Source organism: Ochotona princeps, chromosome 11, assembly GCF_030435755.1.
Source record: "Ochotona princeps isolate mOchPri1 chromosome 11, mOchPri1.hap1, whole genome shotgun sequence".
Classification (NCBI taxonomy): Eukaryota; Metazoa; Chordata; class Mammalia; order Lagomorpha; family Ochotonidae; genus Ochotona; species Ochotona princeps.
The window spans coordinates 43,315,783-43,339,140 of NC_080842.1; the positions used below are offsets into that span (position 1 = coordinate 43,315,783).

The window sequence follows — 23,358 nt, forward strand, 5'->3', positions numbered from 1 at the left end:
CATGGGGAAGCCCATAACACAGGCCTGGCCAGCTCTGATGCTCTTCTCCCCAGGCACATGACCTGGTCCAAAGACCTTTCCTGGCTCGGACGTATGGATAATGAGAAAGACAAGTTTAATGTTGGGAGGATGTGACACTTAGGCTGCCACTAGCCATCTTCCCTACCACAGCCATGTGGAGAAAACTGGTCTCAAAATGAAGCCAGAAATGAGAAATAGACGGAGAGAGTCAGAACCATGGCGGTGCCCTGTGGCACAAACAGGCTCGGTGACCCTGTACCTTCTCCTCCAAGTCTATGAGCTACCCCAGGAACAATCTCAAATTATCCAAGCCAACAAGCCTCTTTTGCTTTTAAGTCAATTGCTTTTCTGTCCTTTGGAACTGACAGGGTTTTGATATATACACTTGGTGGTCTCTGCCAAGAACTGAGATTTCCCTTGGTTATCATCCATGTCTCTAATATCTCCTTGGTCTGGGTTAGCTTACAAATGCCCAAAATGAACTCCCTGAACTTGAATCATACTGCCACCCATATATCCACTTCCTGATTTATGATGAAATGAATCACACTGAAGAGACAATGGGTTGGCTACAACATATAGAAATAGTGATTAAATATGTACCAAGCTATTGATAAGATGCTTGTGTGCCCCCTACATGTGCATGTGCTAGAAGCTTGCTCCCTAATGTAATGATGTGAGAGGTGGTGGAACTTTTTAAAAAGTATTTTATTAAATTATTTTAAAGGCAGAGTGTCAGAGAGAGAGAGAAAGAAAGAGATCTTCCATCTGCTGATTCATTCCCCAAATGGCTGCAACAACCAAACCAGAGCCAGGTCAAAGTCAGGAGTCAGTAACTTCATTTGAGTCCTCAAAATATCCAGGTCATCATCTGCTGCCACCAAGAACATTAACAGCAAACTGGATTGGAAATGGAAAAGCTGGGTTGCAACGCAGGAAGACATCCCAACTGATGGCTTAGCCTGCATGGTAGAACTTTCAAGTGGGGTTTAGTGGAAGGTGATTAGTTAACTGGAATCTTGCCCTTGGAGGAATTAAGGTATTTTTCCCACAACCCTGGTTAGTTCTGAAACTGGAATAGTATAAAGCACTTGACCCTTCTGCCCGTGGTTCATTCGCTTTCCATTTCTCCATGGTGCAGCCAAGGGAACTCTCCCCAGAGGCCAGATGGGGCTGCTAGAACTTGCTCTTCCAGCTCCAAAACTGTAAGCTAAATCAACCTCTTTTATTTATAAACTGTTTGGCCTCAGGTATTTTGTTATAGCAACACAAAGTAGACTAATACACATAGGGATAGCAACGCTATGCACACTCCACATAGGAATGATTGTTATCTGCATATGTGGCTAAGCCCAGGAAAAGGATGACAAATGGGAGGCCAGTTGTTTCCATTTCAATTTGGAATCTGTCCTCATAGGATTTCTACCTTATTCTCCAATTTCTTTCCCAGAGTGGCACATTCTGTGTCGGCTTTATACAATGGCATGCCAACTACTGACTTTCCAGATGCATTTACTCCAGGGTTTCTCAACAGTGGCACTAATGACCTTTAGGACTAAATGATTCATTCTTTTGAGGAATGTCTTGTACATTGTCTAATGCCAGCTGGCCTCACCTCCACCCAGGAGATGCCAAAAGCACCTTCCTCTACTTGTGACAATCAAAAATGTTTCCAAGTGTTGCCAAAACTTCCCTGAGAGACACAATTGCCTCTAGTTGAGAATCACTGGCTTAGACACATCACCCATTTTGGATATCAGGCATAATTTTTTTTTATCTGAAAGGCAAAGTAACAGGGGAGAGAGAGAGAGAGAGAAAGATTCTATCCACTGCCTCACTCCCCAGATGCTAACAACTACCAGGGTTAGGCTCAGCTTTAGCCAGTATCCTGAAACTCCATCAGGATTTCTCAGGTGGGTTTCAGGGCCCCAAGGACTTGAGCCACTGGCACATGCAGGAACCAGGCTGGAGTGTGGGTCATGCCAGGCTAACCTATCACACCTACCAGTTTGCATGAGCCAGAGATGGGAGCAGACTGGGCAAGGCTAGGCTGCAACACTGGCCAGTGAGAGTTGGGAATGGAGGGCAGGCCAGGATAGGTCAGGTTGCAGCACCCAATGGCAAAGGCCAAGACAGGGGATAGACTATAGGCCAACTGGGTCAGAGCAACCACTGGCACACACAAGACCTGTGGCTGGGTAAAGGCATAGTTGGGGAGTTAAGGGGACACCCTAGTTGGGTTGTGGTTCCCACTGGTGAGTGCCAGAGCTAGAATGCGGACATCAGTTTGGGTAGTGTCCTTCACCACTCAGATGTAGACTGGGTCTGGGTGAGCCAGACTGGGCTACACTGCAACATGCAGTGGTGCTCCTGAAAGCCAGAGGATGGTCTCCTCTGAATCATGCAAGAGTTCTGTCTGGGCATGGACAAAGTGTGGCTGGGCTGAAGTGCCCAATAGTAAGAGACAAAAATAGGTATGGGCTGATTAGGCAAGGACACAGAAGATGGACTAAGTCAGTCTGGGCCAAGCACCCACAGCTGTGCACAAGATCTGCCACTGGGAAGAGACCTTCTAGAGGAGCTTCGGGACTCCATGGTCAGGACACACTCCCTGCAGGTGAGCATAAGAACCAAGGTTGGGAGCAGCCCAGACCAGGCCAGATGATGGTACCCAGTGGCATATGTGTGGGTCAAGAATGTGGGCAAGCCAGCCTGGGACACATAGCACACATTGGCAGATTTGAGAACCAGAATGGAGTGCAGGACAGGGTACATCAGGCCACAACACCAACCAGTCTATATTAGGGCCAGGGCTGAGGGCTGGCTGGGTTGGACTAGGCTACAGCACCCACCAGCATGAGCTGGAACTGACGAACAGAGCCAGATCCCTGGCAAGCATAAACAAGAGTCAGGTCTAGGATCACCTCAGAAGAGGTTTTTTGGGGAATCCCTCCAACTGAATTGATGGACTCAGAACTCCAAGCATAGGGAGAAATGCAGGATCTGTGGTCTGACCATGGAATGCATATGTCAGAGCTTAGCCTCCTCAGTGGTTTAGCTTAGACAGAGTAGTGGCCGGCATACCCAGATGCACATGAAGGATATGGCAGCCCACTGGGGCCTGCAGAGGATATCTGGTACCATAGCAGAGGAAAGAGGGCAGACCAAATTGGTCAACTACCCCAGCCAAGCATTGGCAGCAAATACCTGGACGAATGGAGAATCTAAAGTGGACTATGACAGACAATGGACCTTGGAAGGATTTCCTCTTCCTTGGATCGGCAACACCATCAGTATTTCAGAACAATCAAACTGTCTAAACCACTTGAGCAGAACCCTTAGAGCGTGTTCCACACTGGAGACCCAGGGATGGCGTTGGTTGGCCATTCTCCATCCCTGGATACTGAGGCAGTTGGGAAGCTGGATGCAGCTTCTCCCCTTATCTCACACCCTTTCCCCAGGTACAGTAAAAAGAAAATATGGCAATAATGGCCTCATCCGCTTTCCCCTAACCCTCGACCCTTCTCATCCTAATCAACTTAGGTAAACATCATCAAAAATAAAATCTAAAAAAACCCATATATTTTTAATAATGTTTTATCTTTATGAAATCATAACATAGAAGCAACCAAACAACATTCTAGTAGCTATAGCTGCTTGGATACTATAGACCTCACAAGATGAACAATTCTCAGAATTATTCATAATGGTAAACTTTAGCATAAATAGTTCTTCTCTGATACATTTGGTCTTGAAGATTTCTGTTAACTCTAGGATTGATCTGCAACAACATGGGTTATTCTAATAGAACAGCAAGTCCTTCCAGCTTCCAAAGACCCAATGTTCCTGGTGTTTATCAGCGGTAAGACAGAAACAGGAAAAGAACAGTGCTAAGTGCTAAGATCCAAAATTAAAAATGGCACAGAGCACTAAAAAAAAGACATTTGTGACACTAACTAAAGCAAAATATTTTTCCACCTGAAAACTGGAGATGTACTTATGAAATCCTATTTGCTTCCTTTCTGGTATGCTAGTGACAAAACTGAACAGTGGTCCTCAATCATTATGTGTTAGATTTGTTTAAAGAGACATATTTATAAAAGTATATTCCACTGTGTTTGTTCATTTTTAAAATGCTACTAGCCCAGTATTCATAAAAATAAAAGTAAAATCTTACTGTTGGGAAATTTTAGGCCTGAGATGCTTCAATTACCTGTTCTTTAATTTTGCTGAAAATTTTTTGGATTTTTAATGGAAAAATAATCTAAAAGCCACCACAACAAGCAGTAAGAGAAACTATTTCTAGGCTGGACCCCTGTTCATCAGTCCGTAAAACTGGGGTTGGTTGGTTCTTAATATAATGGAAAGAAGGACTCAAAATGGCTTCCACAGGTCCTGTGGCTACTAGCACCAGCAGAAAACCTGATGCCATCTATCCACAGCAACCCAAACACCTGGAAGAGCACATAAGTCAACAACAAAAACAGTGACAACAGTAACAGCCAATGCTGCTTCATCGCTATGTGCCAGAAACTGTTTTAATGCTCTTATGTATAGAAGCTCATTCATCCTCACGAATATCCTGCGTGACATGTTTACTAATATTACAGCTATCACACGCCAGAGGAAACCAAGGCACAGACTGGCAAGGATCATACCATTTGAACATGAAAAAGCATCATCCATTGTCTATGTACTTTTCCTACTCAAGATCTCTGTCTCGGTGACACTACACACACACACACACACACACACACACACACACTTATCTATTTTAAAGGCAGAGTGAGAGAGGGAGAGGGAGATCTTCCATCCATTGGTTCATTCCCCTATTTGCCACAACCAGCTGGGGTTGGGCCAGGCTAAAGCCAGGAGCCAGAAACTTCATCTGGGACTCTGTGTGGGTGTCAGGGGCCCAAGTACTTGAGTTTTCTTCTGCAGCATTCCCAGGTGCATTACCAGGGAGTGGAATCAGAAGCAGAGCAACTGGGACTTGAACCAGCACTCCTATATGGGATACCAAGGCCGGCCCAAGATCTGCCTCTTTACCTATGGACTCAACTAAAGCTATCTTCTGGGATGAAACAACCAATAAAGACCACATGTGAGAAACAACACTTCCTAGGGGTGGACATTTGGAGTAGCAGTTAAGATGCCCCTTGGGGAGCCCATTTCCCATGTGGAAGAGCCTGGGTTAGAATTGTGGCTCTGCTTCAGACTCCAGCATCCTGTCAATGGATATCGTAGGGGACAACAAATAATGACTCAAACCCTTGGTCCCTGCCACCCGTGTGGGAGTCCCAAGTGAGTTCCTAGCTCCTTCAGTCTGGCCCTGCCCTGGCTATTGCAGACATCTTGGAAGTGAAGGTAGGAGAAATCTCTTTCTATTTTTCACTCTCTCTGACTTTCCGTCTCTCTACCTTTCAGATGCATAATCTATTTATTATAAAATCTTACAGATTGTATTCGCTTACATGAATTTTATTTTATGATAAAATATTTAAATGTGAATAATACACATGTTGTTCCAGCCTTAAATGCTTCAGCATGCAACCAAAAAAAGAAAGACAGTGTCCATAAGGAAAATTATTCCTGTTCTGTTTGATGACCCATAATAATAATCTTAATGAGGGCTAACATCATTTATAACCCAATCTCATGGTCCAGTGTCCATAATTCTCCCCCAAATGGTTTTTGCAGCTATTAAATTCATACCAACCAGTATGTAATGTCCACATATTGCACCTGGTGATTGCTCACCTGAACTGGTCAGCTTTGGATCTATAAAACTCCACACAGGCATGACATTCCTGACACCTGTTTCAGGCTTTGTTATCAAACTCAAATGCTCTGCTTATCCTAACAGTCAAGCCTCCTGAAAAGGCTACATATTGGATACAGCACAGTAACCTAGTGGCTAAAATCCTTGCCTTGCATGGGCTGGGATCCCATATGGGTTCCATTTCCTGTCCTAGCTGCTCCACTTCAAATCCACCTCCCTGCCTGTGGCCTTGAAAAGCATCAGAGGATGGCCCAAAGCCTTGGGACCCTGCACCTGCATGGGAGACCCAGAAGAAGCTCGCTCCTGACTTCAGATTGTTTCAGCAGCGACCGTTGTGGCCACTTGGGGAGTGAATCAGTGGATGGATCTTTCTGTCTCTCCTTCTTTCTGTAAATCTGACATTCCAATAAAAATATATAAATCTTTGGGGGAAAGGCTATGTATTTAAGATTACAATCATGTGATCTTCTGGAAAAGGTAAAATGTGGTAACAGTGAGAAAAAAATTAGTTGTTGCCAGATTTGAGGAAGAGGGAAGGATAACCAGTTGGAGAAGAGAGGGCTTTAGAGAGGTCCAACTGCTCTGCACAATTCTATGATTTATGCAGAGCACAGAGTATACAACACCAAACTTGAACCGCAGTGTGAACTACAGGCTTTCGGGGTGACAATGGTGCATCCACAGCATTTGTTCATTGTAATCCAGGAGTGGTGCAGATGCTGCTAACCGAAGAGGCTATGCATGCTCAGATACATGGGAACTCTGTGCCTTCTGGTCAGATCCTTAAACTTGTCTAAAAAGTAACGTTTCTTAGAAGCAAAAACAAAAACAACAACAAAAACCCTATCTAGAAAAAAAAGTATGGAGTGAAGTCAATAGTGAATTCTTGGGAATTGGGGAAGAGGGGGAAAGAATAAACCTACAGGCTAAAAAAGAGCAGAGTTGGGGATGAGCAGAGATGAACGACTGAAGGATATTTTTCAACAACCTCTACATTTATTTGACTTGAGTAATCCCTTACGTGAATAACCACAAGAAATTTAGACTAGAAAAAGAAAATTGCAGCCTAAAAGACTTTCATTACGAACAAAGCCGAGAACTGTAGGCACAGGGCAGCTTTGTGAAATGGACAGTGACAGGCAGGCATGACTTCAGGCTTCTGTCTTTAACCTTTAGCACATTAGGTGGAGCTGGGTGAGCCGAATTCAGACTTGACCCTCCCATCTATCCACAGTCAGAAAACAAAGCAGCAGGCCTGGTTGCTCCAGCAATCAACAAGGTCAGATTGGTGAATTATACACTCATTGCCAACCTGCAGTCACAAACCTCTTTAAAGCCTTTGTTGAAAAGGCAGCTCGTTTGAATGTGCTTTCAATGCTCAGGAAATAGCCCGGAAAACCATTACTCAGGGTAGGTAAATCATGCCTCTGCGGTATTATTAAAATAGCCTGGATGCATTTCAAGGTCCTGCTAGCATTCATCTCTTCACCAAGTATCCCATATGCTTGCCCCTGCCAACTGCCCAAACAGGACCTAGACGAAATCTCAGAGCACTTCGCCAGGGTGCAGGCCAGACCCCTTTCTGTCTCTGAACACATTTGTTCAGAACCCCCATTCAACCAGGAAATTCTATCTCAACATTCTGATTGGCATGCTGGGGGAGAGGTAACCTTCTCCCTAGGATCTGAAGGGATCTGGCACAGTCTAGAATCCCTTCTGGTCACTGTTCAGATATTCAGTGGTAAAGCCACCAGGTCCCTGGGAAGCAGTGGTCCAGTCCTCAGTTCAGGTCTTTGAAAAGCTAGCAGCATATCCTCTCTTTTGGGCACTTTTTTTTTTTTTTAAAGATTTATTTATTTTATTACAAAGTCAGATATACAGAGAGGAGGAGAGACAGAGAGGAAGATCTTCCATCCGATGATTCACTCCCCAAGTGAGCTGCAACGGGCCGGTGCTGTGTCGATCCGAAGCTGGGAACCTGGAACCTCTTCCAGGTCTCCCAAGCGGGTGCAGGGTCCCAATGCATTGGGCTGTCCTCGACTGCTTTCCCAGGCCACAAGCAGGGAGCTGGATGGGAAGTGGAGCTACCGGGATTAGAACCGGCGCCCATATGGGATCCCAGGGCGTTCAAGGTGAGGACTTTAGCCACTAGGCCACGCCGCCGGGCCCTGGGCCCTTTTTTTTTTAACATGAGGTCTGTGCAATGGAAGAGACTAGGGTCCTAATCTCCACTATTCCAAGAGTTTCACACCTGTGTCCCCTTCCCAGTCTTTCAAAAAGTTTTCAAAACCTTCCCTTCAGGCCAGTGTTATGGTATAGTAAGTTAAGCCACTGCCTGCAACACCAGCATGCCATTTGGTCATTGGTCCATGTCCGGATGCTCCACTTCCAATCCAGCTACCTATTAATGACCCTGGGAAGGCATAGAAGATGGCCCAGGTTCTTGAGGGTCCCTGCCATTCATGTGGGAGACCTGAGTGGAGTTTCTGGCTTGTGGCTGTTGCCTGCCCCAGCTCTGAGCATTGTGGCCATTCTTGGAGTGAACCAGTGGATGGAAGACCTCTCTCCTCCCTCTGTAGCACTGACTTTCAAATAGATCTTACAAATAGCAACAGCAATTTAAAAACCTTCCTTCATGGTCAGCCCATGTCTTCTCCTCTCAGTTGGGACTTCGTTTCTGCATATTTCTTCTGCATAGGGGAGCTATTTCAAGTGCCAAGTACTTTAGTTCCAAGCTCTCCATTTACTCCTACTGTGATAAAGTCCTTGGCAATATTCTCAGAATGTGGAGGGGAGAACACACACCATTGGTTCAAGCTGCTGAAAAAGCACAATGCAGAAATGACTATCTCCCTGTGGGTGAAAGCCCTCAGCCTGGACCACAGGTAAATAAGGGGGTCATTTGAATTCAGCACAGAAGAGGGACCCCCTCCAAGAGGTCTGGGAAGGGGAGCTGCCCTGGAGAAAGAGACTGTGAACACCCCACAGCTCTCCCTACCTATGGGTCAGGCATTCTTCCAAGCAGTGATCTCAAAGGAGAGAGGAAGACTGGGGCTAGAACAGGAGCCCAGGTGGTCTGGCTGCTGGACACATACCCCTGCTCCCCTATCCCTAGACTCCAGGGATCTCTTCCACGAGGGCTGCAGGAGAAGTGTGAACCTGTCTCAACATGAGGCAGGCATCTGAGGATCCCCGCTGCAAGGGTCCCTGGGAGCTGCAGGTGAAGCACCTGGAGCCAGGACAGCCAAGGCCCGGCCCCCTTCCCAGGTGGGCATCTCAGAGGACAGCGGCACTTACTTCCTTAGAACCGAGGAAAGTGAGTCAAAGAGCCAACTGTGGTAGCACAGGGACTCTAGAAAGCTCCTTTGTATGTCTTCCCACCTGTCTACCAATTAGTCTTCAATGAATAAACTTCTAAAATGGAATTACGCCGTGCCGGGGTGCACAGCTTGCTCTTGCTCTTGTTGTGAAGAATCAGGCAATTCAGTCTTAACACTCTGGTCAGAGTGCAGAGGAGTGGTAACCATCTCCCTAGGATCAGGGGCAGGCATCTGGCACAGTCTAGAACACTCTAAAAGGCCCTATGATCCCTTCTGATTGCTGTTTGGATGTTCAGTGTCCAGAGTCACATAGTTCCTTGAGGGCAGAAGCTTAACCCCAGCCCCAGAATAGGAGGTAGGATGCTGAATGCGCATCCTCCCTTGGGGCACCCTAGTCAGATAAAGTGGAGGCTCTGGAAAGTGATGAGATCTGCCACACAATGCTGTTATATCAGCAACATTCTGATTTTCTCTGTGTGTGTGCACGCGCGTGCGTGTGTGTGTGTGTGTGACTTGAAGGCTTTGTATATAGAAAGCAATTCTGGGATATTAAAGCAGTAAATTTACCTTCAGAACATTTATTAGCACTTGCGAGTGAAAAAAAAGACAGGCCTGTCTCCAAGGCTGCAGACACCAGCCAATCAGTGTTTCAGACATTCCCTTGTCTGGGCCAAAATGACTATCTTCAGGACCCCACCAGGCCACTCGCTGAGTCTGCCTGGCCAAACACCAACTCCAGATGCAAGTCAACCAGCTAGAACTTAGGGAGGATGGCCCAAACACTCAAGCTGAGAGCTGGCAGCATGCCTGGCCTGACGGCAGAGACAACCCATCAGGGAACACAGAGCTGCTGCTCAATCTCCCCATAACTCCTCATTCAAACCCAACTGCGCGGCTTTTGCAAAACTTGGCGTTATTTATTCCTTAGGGAGGAAATGAGTGACTCACGAGATCTTGTGATGCACGGCGCCTGTCACAGAGCTAGGCAGATGGCAAATGGACAACTGGGACAAGAAAAACGCTGGCAGGAGGGTGTCTGCTGCCCTTGTAGCTCAGTGGACAACTAACATGCAACTCATACTCTCCAAACACGTACCCCTGAAACCTTCCCTGAGGGTATAAAATCAGTCAAGGCCCCTCTTAGGGGACCAAAAACAGCTACTTATGGGTGAGCTCCAAGCTCAGATGCTGGTGCCTAGATTCTCACCTGCATTTTTGTTTTCTAAGATGTATTTATTTTTTTTAAAGATTTATTCATTTTATTACAGCCAGATATACACAGAGGAGGAGAGACAGAGAGGAAGATCTTCCATCCGATGATTCACTCCCCAAGTGAGCCGCAACGGGCCAATGCGCGCCGATCCGAAGCCAGGAACCTGGAACCTCTTCCAGGTCTCCCACACGGGTGCAGTGTCCCAATGCATTGGGCCGTCCTCAACTGCTTTCCCAGGCCACAAGCAGGGAGCTGGATGGGAAGTGGAGCTGCCGGGATTAGAACCGGTGCCCATATGGGATCCCAGGGCTTTCAAGGCGAGGACTTTAGCTGCTAGGCCACGCCGCCGGGCCCAAGATGTATTTATTTTTATTGGAAAGGTAGATTTACAGAAAGAAGGAGAGACAGAGGCATTTTCTGTTCATTGGTTCACTCCCCAAGTAGTCACCATGGACAGGGCTGAGCCAATCCAAAGCCAGGAGCCAGGAGCTTCTTCTGGGTCTCCCATGCAGATGCAGGATCCTAAAGCTTTGGGCTGTCCTCCACTATTGCTTTCCCAGGTCACAAGCAGGAGCTCCAAGGGAAGTGGAGCAGCCGGGGCATGAACCCATATGGGATCCCAGCATGTACAAGGCAAGGATTTTAGCCACCAGGCTACCACACCAGGGTCTGCATTTCGGTTTTAACCCTTCCCCATAGCTCTCTTATTGGAATGGCTATTCATCCAGCCATGCTGCACAGCCCTGTCTCTCACCTCCCCCAGGCTGCCCTATGGTTCTGCTCCCTCTCTCATAGCTCAGGTGTCTGCACGCAGCTGTTACTTATGTGTTACCAAACTCTGCCCAGTCAGGCTGCAGGAGAGGTAACCCACAACAGAAATTAATAGTGCCAGCTTTGGGTCAGGCCACTGCATTGGAACCCTGCAGCTGCTCCCCAGCTATGACCTTGGCCATATCACTTTCAAGTATCCATAAACTGAGAATACATAAATTGAGAATAATGGTGAGTACTTCTAAAGTTGTTTTGAAGGCCTGGAGCTATTTATTAAGAAAGGGAGAACTGGGCCCGGCGGCGTGGCCTAGCTGCTAAAGTCCTCGCCTTGAAAGCCCCAGGATCCCATATGGGCACTGGTTCTAATCCCGGCAGCTCCACTTCCCAGCCAGCTCCCTGCTTGTGGCCTGGGAAAGCAGTTGAGGACCGCCCAATGCATTGGGACACTGCACCTGCGTGGGAGACCCGGGAGAGGTTCTGGGTTCCTGGCTTCGGATCGGCACACACCGGCCCGTTGCGGCTCACTTGGGGAGTGAATCATCGGATGGAAGATCTTCCTCTCTGTCTCTCCTCCTCTGTGTATATCTGGCTGTAATAAAATGAATAAATCTTTAAAAAAAAAAAAAAAAGAAAGCAAAGAAAGGGAAAACTCTTGAAAGCAACAGCCATGAATTCTTTCTTTCCAAAAAAGTTCTATGTCTCACTGAATGTATTCACCATCTTTATCACTCATGAATCTATAGAATGTGGTCACTAGTGATAAGCCCAAAATCAAGAGGAGATGACTGGAAATGGTATCAGCAGTTTCCACAGAGCATGATGACAACCAAGGGCCAGCAGAGTGGTATTACTCTGTCACACAGCTCCAAGGGCTTGAGTTCAAAGTCTAGTTCTGTCACTTTCTGGGAGTGTGACTAAGTTACAAGCATCACTCATAGGCCTGCTATGGGGATGGAGTTAAATAAAAGGCAAAGAGAACAGAAGAATGCCATGCACACAGTACTTTATACATCCTCATTATGAATATTACATTTATACACCTACACACATAATATATGCATATACTTTCTCTGCATATCTGACTTTCAAATTAAAAAATTAAAATAGGGCCCAGCATGGTAACCTAATGGCTAAAGTCTTCACCTTGCATGCGCCAGGATCCCATATGGGCACCCGTTCTAATTCCAGCAGTCCTGCTTCCCATCCAGCTCCCTGCTAGTGGCCTGGAAAAGCTGTAGAAAATGGCCCAAATCCTTGGGACCCTACACCTCTGTGGGAGACCCAGAAGAGGCTCTGGACTCCTGGCTTCAGATCAGTGCAGCTCCAGCCATTGCACCCACTTGGGGAGTGAAACAATGGCTGGAAGATCTTCCTTTCTGACTCTCTTCCTCTCTCTATATCTGCCCTTCCAATAAAAATATATAAATCTTTAAAATTTAAAACAATAATAATAAAGTTCATGGAAAAATGGAATTTAAGATAAGTTTGAAGTAGGTGTTTGGCCCAGCAATTAAGTGCCCACCATCCCCCATCAGAATTTCCAGATTTGAGAACCAGCCATACTCCCAACTTTAGCTTCCTGCTAATACATAGCCTAGGGGCAGCAGGTGAGGACAGCTGGAGTAATTGCATCCCGATCCCTGCACTGCCATGAGAACACTGGATCAGCCACTCAGTTCCCAGCCTGGGTTAGCCTTGACATTTGCAGGTTTTTGGTGAAGGAACCAAAAGATAGGCTCTCTCTTTATATGTAACCTATCTCCTTCTCAAATAAATAATTTTATTATAAAAAGAAAAACTTATTTTCAAAAAACTTTAATTCTATGCATACTTTCTTCATATAATACATTTCCATGAGCTTTCTGAACTTCATATGTTAAGCACATAGAGACAGACATAACAAGTATTTATGATAGATCTAGCACAAAAGGTAGAACATGGAACTTGAGCCTGGCAGGGCCACCAAGAGGAGATAACGCTAGAGCCCTGTCCACAGTTGAGCAAGAGAGGGAGCAGATGCTGAGGAAGGCTGATTCAGGCTGGAGCTTCGGCACTCGCAAAAGCATCAGTTCCGAGCAAGAGCTGATTCACACAGGGCCCTGTTAAGGAACTTGGACTTTCCCTGAGGACAACGTGGGGCTTGTGGGAAGAATTCAAGCTGGAGGCTGCCATGAAGACTGGTGCTTGTCACAACAGCCACCTTTTCCGTTGCATTAGCCAACTTCGGGCAGATCCCCAAACTGACGCCCAGGAAAGGCTTTTAGTGCCATGTCTGTGCCCTAATTCTTTGGGAAATGCGAAAGACCCACATCAATTTTCTTCCATTTTTGAAAGTGTTTTAGGACAATACTTGGAACATTAAACTTGCCCAACACATACCAAGTCCTGGTAACTTCTGCCATGTAGTATAATTACCTGGAACATTCTGTTGGGACAATAGAAATGGGGGTGGGGCAGGGACACAGAGTAGCACAGCAAGGTATTGGAGGACAAATCCTCCTTAGCATGTTTGTTAACAGTCAGACTTTGGTGTCCTGTAGGGCTGACATTACCAAGCCAATGAGAAGGCTGTGCCTGTTCAGATCAGAAAATGACAAAGGCTAAGATCTGACTTCTGGTGACACAATGTAACATGAGCGATAAACAACCCCTTCTGTCATTTGCTGAGAGAAAAGAGAGTGAGAAAGGAAGAAAACATGCTGAGAAAGAGAAAGTGAGTCACGGGGGCTGCAGTTTGGGAGTTTCCTGGGCAGCACAACAGCCTCCAAAACAGCAGTCTCCACACTCATTCACTGGTTCCCTCCAGCCCCTCCTAGATCAGGGATGCCAGGTACACCAGGGTGACCCAAAGAGACACCAACTTGTTGTGCACTTTCTAAAACTTACATCATCAGAGGAGGCTTAAAGAAACACTCACCAATAAATACACTTACAACTCGTTTGATAACTATTATGCAATGGTGACTAGTGCTAGGAAAAGGAAGAGAAGCCTCTTTAAGTAAAGGTGGGCACTGCATGACAGCACATCATAATACTATCTTGAGTCTCTCTTAGGACTTGAAACCACCTGCCACTCTCATTAGTGCTACTTCTCCAGCTGGAAACTTTAAGCCTTACCACAAGTTTTTCTTTTAATGTTGGGACATCGCAGCAGGATCCTCACAGGGCCAAATCCTGAAGAATAACACGGTAACATTATGCCACAAACTCCTACCTCAGGTCCCTATTAACTTAGAAATGCGTGAAATAATTGGTCAGTGTCTTAAAATGGTACCCCTTGTGCCATTCCATGTAGAACAAACCTTACAGCATTGCCCAGGCCACCCACGCATCCTGCGCTGGAGTTGTGCATGGAAGTTGCCCTCACCAACTTGCACTCTTACTTCAAGTCTTGGGTCTCAGCAGTCCCTCTTAGTTCAGGGACTCAGACAGGACAGCAGTGAGGAAGGTCTTGCTGGCAGACAGTCCAGAAGCACAGGGAGGAAGAAGCCAGGATGGAGCCGTTGAAGAGAGGATTCCGAGGTAGAAGCAGGGCTCCTGGAATAGAAAAGGCGGGAAGAAAGAGCTGAGCAGGGCGCAGGGGCTGCCCCAGGGCACGGAGACCCGGTAGGATAAGAAGAGAAAAGGTGAGGTTAAACGGTAATCTCTTTCCCTCCAGCTGCACTCACTCCAAGAGACTCTCGGCTCAGCCTAAGAATTGCAGGCAGGGAGATAGAGAGCCAGAGGTTGACAGTGCCCAAAGGCGGGAATTCAAGGAGACTGCCAGGGGACTACCTGGCCAACGTTGGGATCCAAACTCCCTGTGGGAGCCAGCCCAGACAGTGAGACAGCTAACACTCACCCCACAGGGCAGGGATGCGGGCTACAGGTGAGGGGATGTAAGAGCTCGGCCCAAGGAGGGAGGTCAAGGGTGCAGTAGTGTAGGGTGGAAGAGCTTCGCGTGCCAGACACACCGGGCGTGTCAGGACGAGGCCGCGGGATCAGGGGGCGGTTCTAGCAAGGGCTTGTCTCAGCCACCAATCAACGAGGGGCCTGCCGTGGGGGTGGGAATGCACTTGCGCGCTGACTTCAGCGAGGCGGTGACCGCGCCATCCGGGAGGAAAGCTGTGAGGCGACGGCGCTTGGGAAGGCAGGTGGGGGCCGGGTCGCGCGCACCCGGGTCCTGGGGCTCCGCGGGGCGCAGAGGGGGCTGCCAAGCGGGGAGAGTGCGGGCCAAGACCGCAGAGCCGGCGCCGGCGACGTAGCCTGGGAGGTGATGGCGGGAGGCGGCGGCAGTGAGGTGGGAGGGATGGAAGCGGAGATGACCTCCTCTCCTCGCCTTCCCTTCGAGATCCGTGGTGACGAAGGCGGCAGCCAGAGGCTCGGCCCTTCTTGCCCTTGCCGCCTGACTCCGGCTCCCACGGGATTGACCCGGGCGGTCCCCTGCGCGGGTGGGAGGTTTGAGATTGCGCGAGGGGTGGAGGAGTTGGGGACGAAATTTGGCAGGTTTTCCGTGGTCAGAAGGTGCAGTGCCCCTTCCACTGTGCTTGTCGCCTCTGCCCAGTGCCCATTAGTGTCTCTGTCTACTTCCCGCACCGCACAGGAAGCCGACCAGACCCCCAAGTGGGAGTTAAGAGCTGCACTTGGCTGGCCTGGGGTGGACCTGGGATTTCTGGGGTGCAAAGGGACCTAGTCATGAAAGCAGAAGAGTTGGAGTGTCGTTGCCTTCCGGTTTGCCTGCCTAAGCAAAATTAATCTTGTTTTTATTCTTGGGTCAGCAGCACCTGTAAGTCAACAAAGACCTTCTAGGGGGATGCCTGGGAAATCAGGCCCCTGACAACTGACCCTCACTACCCACACGTTACCTGTGGCCCTGAGCTTTTTGAGTCTCCTTGCTCATCCTTGCAACAGCCATTCAGCATGGCTGTGCCCATTGCACCAACTTAACAGGTGAAAAAGCTGAGGCACAGTCCATGAAGTCGCTTGGCTGGAGATACAGGACTAGCAGGGAGTAGAGCCCAGGTTTCAGCTGATGTCTTAACTCAGGACTGAACACGGCGGAGCTTACTGCTGCCTCTGCACATTAGACACCTGCAGGTGAAGCAGGTGCAAGTGGTGGTGATCGTTACTGTAGGAATAGGCTCTGTGTAAGAAGATGCTCCCTTTGTGGGGAGTGCAGTGGGGAAGCGCAGTGAAGGAATGCAGCGGGAGTTGGAGGGGAGAGTCCAGGTTCATGGTTCACTTGGACTGTGTCCAACCCTGCCAATTCCAGAGTCCACTTTCAGAGGCCTGTGACATTGTTGATGATTTACCTCCTCCTCAGTCTCCCTTGCTTCTGCATCAGTCCTCCTCCCTTTGCTCTGTCTCCCCTCGCCCCTTCCCACTGAAACTCCTTTGGGCTCCATGTTCACATTCTGCAGTACTCTTTTGGACTGATGTGCTCAGGTTCCTGGCTTTCACTCTCATCTCTATGGGGGCAGCTCCCAATTTCAGCTCTCCTGGAAGCATAAGTCACTACTAATTTGACTGTTTCCGCACACACCCAAATCAGTGCTTTCCAAACCCAAATTTGTTAGCTTCATCCTTCACCCCAGGGTCGTGATCCAGTTCTCTGTAACTGCTTATTCCTGCTATTGCATTGCCTTGGCCATGGTACCTGTCCACCCTGTACAGATTCCCCTGAAAGCTTGCATCTTCATCTCTTTGGTGTCTTGACTGGACGGACCTTTCTTCCTCTCCTTCCTTAGCACCTGTATGCACCTCTGTTGTCCTTTTTGTGTTGGCTCACTATTGACTTAGCTGTCTTCCCCTTTAGACTGCTTCTCCTTCAACAGTGATTTTTGTCTTACCCTTCTTTGTATCCCGAGACCTGTTACACAGTAGGTATTCAGTCAGGACCAAAGGAGTCTCCAGAGAGTTCAAGGACAGACAGGCATTTGGACTGGTGCTTAGAACACAGTGAAGATGTCCACATCCTATATCAAAGCGCCTGGGTTCCAAGCCCAGCTCTGGCTTCTGGCACCAGCTGCCTGTTCCTGCACTTCCTGGGTGGCAGCAGTGATGACTCGATGAGTTGGGTTCTTGCCCCATCATAGAAAACCTAGAAGGAGTTCCCAATTCCTGGCTTCAGTCTCAGCCCAGTTCTGGCTGTCTTAGACATTTGGGGATAAAATCAAGTGCTAGAAGTGGACTCTCATTCTCTGTCTTTGCCCCTCAAAATTTTTTTTTTTTCTTTTAAAGAAAAAGCTCATGGAACCTGGCATGATGACTCAGTGTCTAATTCTGCCCCAGTAAGTGCCCATAAGGGTGCAAGTTCATGTCTTGGCTGCTCCACTTCCCATCCAGCTCCCTGCTTGTGGCCTGGGAAAGCAGTGGAGGACGGCCCAAAGCCTTAGGACCCTGCACCTGCATAGGAGACTCAAAAGGAGCTCCTGACTCCTGGCTTTGGACTAGCTCAGCTCCAGCCATTGTGGCCATTTGAGGAATGAACCAGCAGACAGAAGATCTTTCTCTCTGAAATCTGACTTTCCAATATACATAAATAAATCTTTAATAAAAACTTTTTAATTGAAAAAAATTTAAGTTCATGGAAAATGTACAGTATGAGAAAATTGTGAGGATTTTAAAAATTTTTTGCACCAAAACAAATGTTTAGTTCCATTTTCCATGAACTTTTTGAAGTCGCCTTCTACCACACCAGGTATAAGGAGGATGCTTGCCAAGGCATACCTGTGCTGAGGAATGGAGATGAGACTTCCTTAAAGCATAGTTTGTAGGTAGACAGCATTGCACGTGTTCAATATGACATTTCATCTACACTCACTTTCGTATGTTCCCATTGGTGAGTTAACACATCGGTAAAATCAAGGCAGGAAATTAGACACTGAATTTATACACGATCTCAGGTGGAGACTAATAAAAATAAATGCAAGCTGATGCTAAGAGTGATGTTAAACTTGATATAAACATTCAATCATAACACAGCAATTTCCTTCTATTTTCCCCAGACATTGAGTGAAGCAGTGTACCAGGGCACACTCAGCTAGAAGAGCAGCCAGGACCCAGTCGTCATGGCCTCCGTGTCCACTCAGGAAAGCCAGGAGAAAAGCCCTAATTGGCCACCGCTGAACAAGAAGGTACGCTTTTAATTTGGGGACAGGGGAGGACCTGCAGTTTGAAAAATCATGCAGAACTTTTGTTCAGGTGCATCCCTGACCAGTCCTCTGACCTTCTGTCCAGTGGGTTCAGAGAAAATGGAATGAGGAAGAAAAGTGGGTTTTTAGTTGCCTGGAAAAGCAGCCTTTTAAAATTTTATCTAAAAGCCTTTTTTGACTCATTCCTTCTTAACTAACTCTTACAGAGGCTATCAGTGACTGAAAGAATTTCCTGTAGCAGACAAAACTCTCAGCTGACTCCAACAAATGATCCGTCTTGCTCATTTTTACTCCTGTGTTTGGAAGAGGACTCATACCCCACATTTGCTGCTGATGATGCTCTTTGGGCTGTACAAATCCTTAAGTACAGAATAGCCATCGGGTTGAGAACCTGAGTGTTAGTGCGAGCATCCCTTCTCCTTGTTAGGAATGGATATTTTTGTTTTGCGAACGCACAGTTAAGACAAGAAAAACTATTTGGTGGGTAAATAAATGGAGTTCGTGTTCTGTGAGGTCAGCTTTTCCGGCTAAACATTATTTATCATGGAAGAGATGCTGTTTCAAGAGCAGAGTTTAGAGAGGCACACAGACACATGATAAGTCACAGGAGAAGAATGTGGACACCCAAGTGGCCTCGGGGAAACAGAGAGTCATGCATCATTGATGGCTGCCCAGAAGGCCAGCAGAGCTCCTTTCATCAGCAGAGCTGTGGGACTCAACGCAGCTGTGGTAGCCGGGAGGTGTACACATGGGTAGATCTGGGGGAGGTGTCCCCTCTTGCTGCTGCAGTCACAGCCAGGAGCAAGGACAGATAGACATTCCTGAACTTACAATGGGGCCATGTCCTAATAAGCACATCTGAAGTGGAACCTCTCATGAGAATTGAGAATGCGCTGACTGTACCCTCTGCTCCTGACACCATAGGTTAGTACATAGCACACTGCACAGTCTCAGCTGCTTCCTCCCAGAATCACATAGCTGAGTGGGAGCTGCAGCCGTGCAGCCTCTCCAAAGATCATAGCACTGCATCTCACCAGCCTGGCATGGACTGTAATTCAGGATCTCAGGAGCAGTGACTACTGCATGCATGCGTACTTGGCACATTCATAAATTTAGAAAGTCCTAGGTTGAACCATTGTAAGTCAGACCCTTCTGTATTACGCTGGGCATAAGGAGGATGCTTGCCAAGGTGTGGCTGTGCTGAGGAATGGAGGTGAGCGGAGAGCAAGAACAGTCACTTCCCCTGTTGTTGGGATTCACCTGCTCACTCCTGCCTGAGCCAGGGCCATGGGCAGTTGTAGAGAAAAGAGGGAGGTTGCTTGTGTTCTGAATTCCTGGGCACTGAAGGGAGGCTGTACCCTGGTAATGTGATGTCATGCATGGCAAGTGCTTGGCACAGTGCATGGCCCATGTGAGGGTGCTCAAGAAATGATGACCAGCATGCACATTGATGTCTGTACAGAGTCTAAGAGAATAGAGGTAATGTACAATTGAAAAGCCTGAGGGCTGTACCTCAATGAAAAAGCACTAAAGCCCTGGGAAACACCTGATAATCTCAATCATTCTCAAACAAAGGAATATAAGAATGATTTTTTTTACAATGAGGAACGATTTTTTTTCTGAAAGTTAAAAACAGGGGCTGTACGTTGGTGCTACAGACTAATCCTCTGCCTTATGGTGCCATCATGCCATATGGACACCAGTTCATGTCCCAGATACCTCACTTCTGATCCAGCTCCCTGCTTATGGCCTGGGAGAGCAGAGGATGAGGGCTCAGTATTTGGGCCTCTGTACCCACATGGGAGACCCGGAGGAAGCTCCTGGATCCTGGCTTTGGATTAGCTCAGTTCCAACTGATGTGGCCATTTAGGAGGTGAACCAGCAGATAGAAAATCTCTCTCTTTCTCTCTCTCTCTCTCTGATTTTTCACAGAGGTCTTCCATATACTGGTCCACTTCCAAATGCCCACAACAGCCAGGGCTGGTCCAGGAAAAAGTCCTAAGACAGAAACTCTATCCTGGTCTCATGGGTATGCAGGGACACAACTACTTTGACCATCTTCCACTGCTCTCCCAGGTGCATTAACAGAAAGCCGGATCAAAAGCATAGCAGCTGGGACTCCAACTGATAGTTTCATAATAGGATACCGTATTGCAGGCTATTACCTTAATCCCTTATGCCATAATTCTGGCCCCTGGGCTCGGACTCAGGATCAGGTGGGTCAAGGAAATGAGGAGAATTTTAGGCATGGCACATTGCAGGACAGACCATGTGGTGTCAGCTGTAGCAGCTTGACCACACTGTGGCTCCCCAGGCTCCTTTTACTCACTCACTCACTGACTCCTCAACTGCCTAGGTGCTCTAGTGTGGAGCCCATGCCCTGCAACAGGCAAAGAGGCCCCTGTGTCCGCCCACAGAGCAAACAAAGCAAGTGTTTCCTGATAAGCCGGCTGCATTCACCCTGCAACTTTCCTTACAGAGCATGCTGTTTTGCCCAAAATCAAAACTGCACATCCACAAAGGAGAGATTGCAAAGATCATCCGAGAATGTCAAGAGGAAAGTTTCTGGAAGCGAGGTAACTATATCTCCTCTTGATCTTAGTAAACACTTATCTGTTGCAGCAAAATCCTATTAGGACTGGGGTGAAGATTTGTTTCTCAGCAGGGACTTTGCATAATTTCTGACATCTTTGATATTCCAGAATGTTAAGAGTCTTTATAAATCTATGCTGAGACCTTTTTTTTTTTTGCGGGGAGGGATGGAGCAAAGACAATATCTGATTAAGGAGCACTTCATGCACTTCATTTAGTGAAAAGCAATGCACACTTTCGCTTCACAAGACCAAGAGCATGGACTAAGAAAGACTATTATTCAGAATTTCTTGACTATCTGAAAATGGAACTTCCTAAATCCCACTAGACTAAACTTTGTAGAGCTGAAAATAATGTCAGGCTCATGTGAGACTTCATTGCATTGTCTCCTACACAATGTCCCAATGATAAAAAAAAAAGGCCTAAGGAACTGTATTATAAAATGATAATAATAATAATAAGTGAAAAAATGAAATAAAAATGTCTAATTTATATTGATGAAAAATATGTACATGTGTGTTAAGTGTGAAACATGGCAGCATCCCATTAATTCTCATATCCTGTCTCTACAATCGCCTTTTCTGCTGAATTACTTCCTCCCACTGGGCCTACCTTCCCGAGGACAAGGGTATGTGTTCAGACTGTGCATTAAGTCCCTTCCAAGTTAAAGAATTAATGATTCATCATTGGAAAATAGAGTCTAAGATACAGACCCAATGTTTTTCAATGCTACTGATGGATCACTTATAATAGAAATATTCATTTTGATTTCATAAAGCACTCAAATTCAGAGTCATCTGTTTTGGAAGTAATACTCTTTAAAAGTTGGTATCCACATGCATTACTGTGATTACTGGTTGCACTCCTTGGCAACCTGTGAGTAAATATTTAATTGGGCCCTGGTAGATGAACACTTATCAGGTAGGTGCCTATGAGTGGAACAATCAACTGCTATTTGATTTGTCTTGGTTGCTAGAAAAAACTAGGTGTTTATCAATATTCTTAGTTATCCAGTATTTTGGAAGAAGTCATCAGACACATTTTGACAGAACTAGAAATTTTCTTGACATTTGTAAATTGCTCATTTAAAAATCATAATATTGTACGTGTTTAACATGAATGTAGTCATCCTATAATCTTCATTTGGATCTTTGTGGGAGATCACCCTTGGATCGCTGCCTGCTTGGCCTATGTAGGAGGTCATAGGCACACAGCCACCACGTCCCTGGGGGAACCCCTGACTAGGGCTTCAGCCAGCCAAGACCTCAACCTGGCCTGTTCACTGGTCAACAGGTGAGAGTGGTGGGCTGCACCCCAGTCTCTGTCCTCTGTCCTTGGACGAGCTGTGCTGGGACTTTCTTGATAAGCAGGTTTGGCACACATGGTGTACGTGACCCACAACCTGCCTGCTAGCCTACATGCTGTATGTGACCCACAGCCTACCTACCAGTCATGCATGTTGTACGTGACTTGTGACATGATTGGAGGATATAGAGAGATGACTGTGCCTTCTAGCCAATTTCAGTGCTGTTGTTGGGTGGGAGGACTGTCGGGAGATGCCCCCTCCTTCCCACCACCTTCCCCTTTCTTAGTCTATATAAGTTTGTTCTTGGATTACAATAAATGGACATGCTCAATCAGACTGTCTCCGGTGGTTCATGCGGCTGCTAAACACTGTCATCTCACTCCCTTGGTGGTTGCAGGGGTCTGCTGGCAGAAAATCCCTGAGAGACCTTTAGGCAGTTATCCAAATATGAGACAAAAAGATCATGAAAGATTCAAAAGAGGAGCAAGGAATTTTCCTAGTTAGAACAAGGAATAAAAGACATGATCTTTGTTTTTTTTCTGGATTAGAAAAGCACAGCTATGAAGATCATTGGGCCCACTGAGGAGATTTGAGTGCAGATTGTATATTAATAAAATTATTGAATATGAATATTTACATCTTAAATATGCTAACAGTATTCTGATTATGTAGAGTAATGTTCTAGTTCTTAAAATACCTACTGAAACATTTAGTGATGAAGAATCACTTATGCAAGTTTCCAATGACTCCAAAGAAAAAATGGAGACAGCTAAATAGAGAATAACAGTTTGAAAAAGATTCACAATTAGTGAATCTAGATGAAGGGAACTCAGGAGTATATTATACTGCTTTTTAATACTTATGTAGGTTTGACAAAACACATAGCCAAAGGCAACTTCCAAATTCAACAGCTATGTGTACTTACATTATGACACCTGTGCTGTGTATATCAATTAGTGTTGGTGCATGTGGGGATTCAGACCATGTGGATGCCAGGGGTTTGCCCAGCATGGGAATTAGGTTTAGATCTTATTAAGGCTGTGCATTAATGAGTGACAGAAGCAGATCTCAAGAAAACTCTCCATGCAGCAGTTAATTGCTATTAGTAAAAAATAAATAAATAAATAAATAAATACACACTTACCGCTAAAGAAATTAGGCAAAAAGCTCAGAGTAATTCTCCCTGACTTCTAGATGACATTTAAGTTTTCTGCTACTAA

The 23,358-nt window shown here is 46.6% G+C and overlaps 2 protein-coding genes across 4 annotated transcripts in view; one reads left to right on the forward strand and one right to left on the reverse strand.

Annotated features, from left to right (window-relative positions):
• The window catches only part of CWH43 (cell wall biogenesis 43 C-terminal homolog), a 109,274-nt gene extending 94,244 nt beyond the window's left edge, over positions 1-15,030 (reverse strand). The window contains exons 1-2 of the mRNA XM_058670112.1: positions 14,949-15,030; positions 14,491-14,644 (exon numbers count right to left, since the gene is read on the reverse strand). The gene's annotated coding sequence lies outside the window, so the exon portion shown is untranslated. The remainder of the gene's footprint in view (positions 1-14,490; positions 14,645-14,948) is intronic.
• Positions 15,031-15,167: 137 nt separating this feature from the next.
• OCIAD2 (OCIA domain containing 2) overlaps positions 15,168-23,358 on the forward strand; it is a 28,067-nt gene continuing 19,876 nt past the window's right edge. For 2 of the 3 annotated variants that reach the window (XM_058670117.1, XM_004579111.3), the window contains exons 1-3: positions 15,168-15,240; positions 18,094-18,222; positions 20,720-20,816. In XM_058670117.1, the coding sequence (XP_058526100.1) occupies positions 18,157-18,222; positions 20,720-20,816 (163 nt within the window). In that variant the 5' untranslated portion in view covers positions 15,168-15,240; positions 18,094-18,156. Of the gene's footprint in view, positions 15,241-15,424; positions 15,538-18,093; positions 18,223-20,719; positions 20,817-23,358 lie in introns of those variants that run through there. The other variant, XM_058670118.1, reaches the window with a different exon arrangement.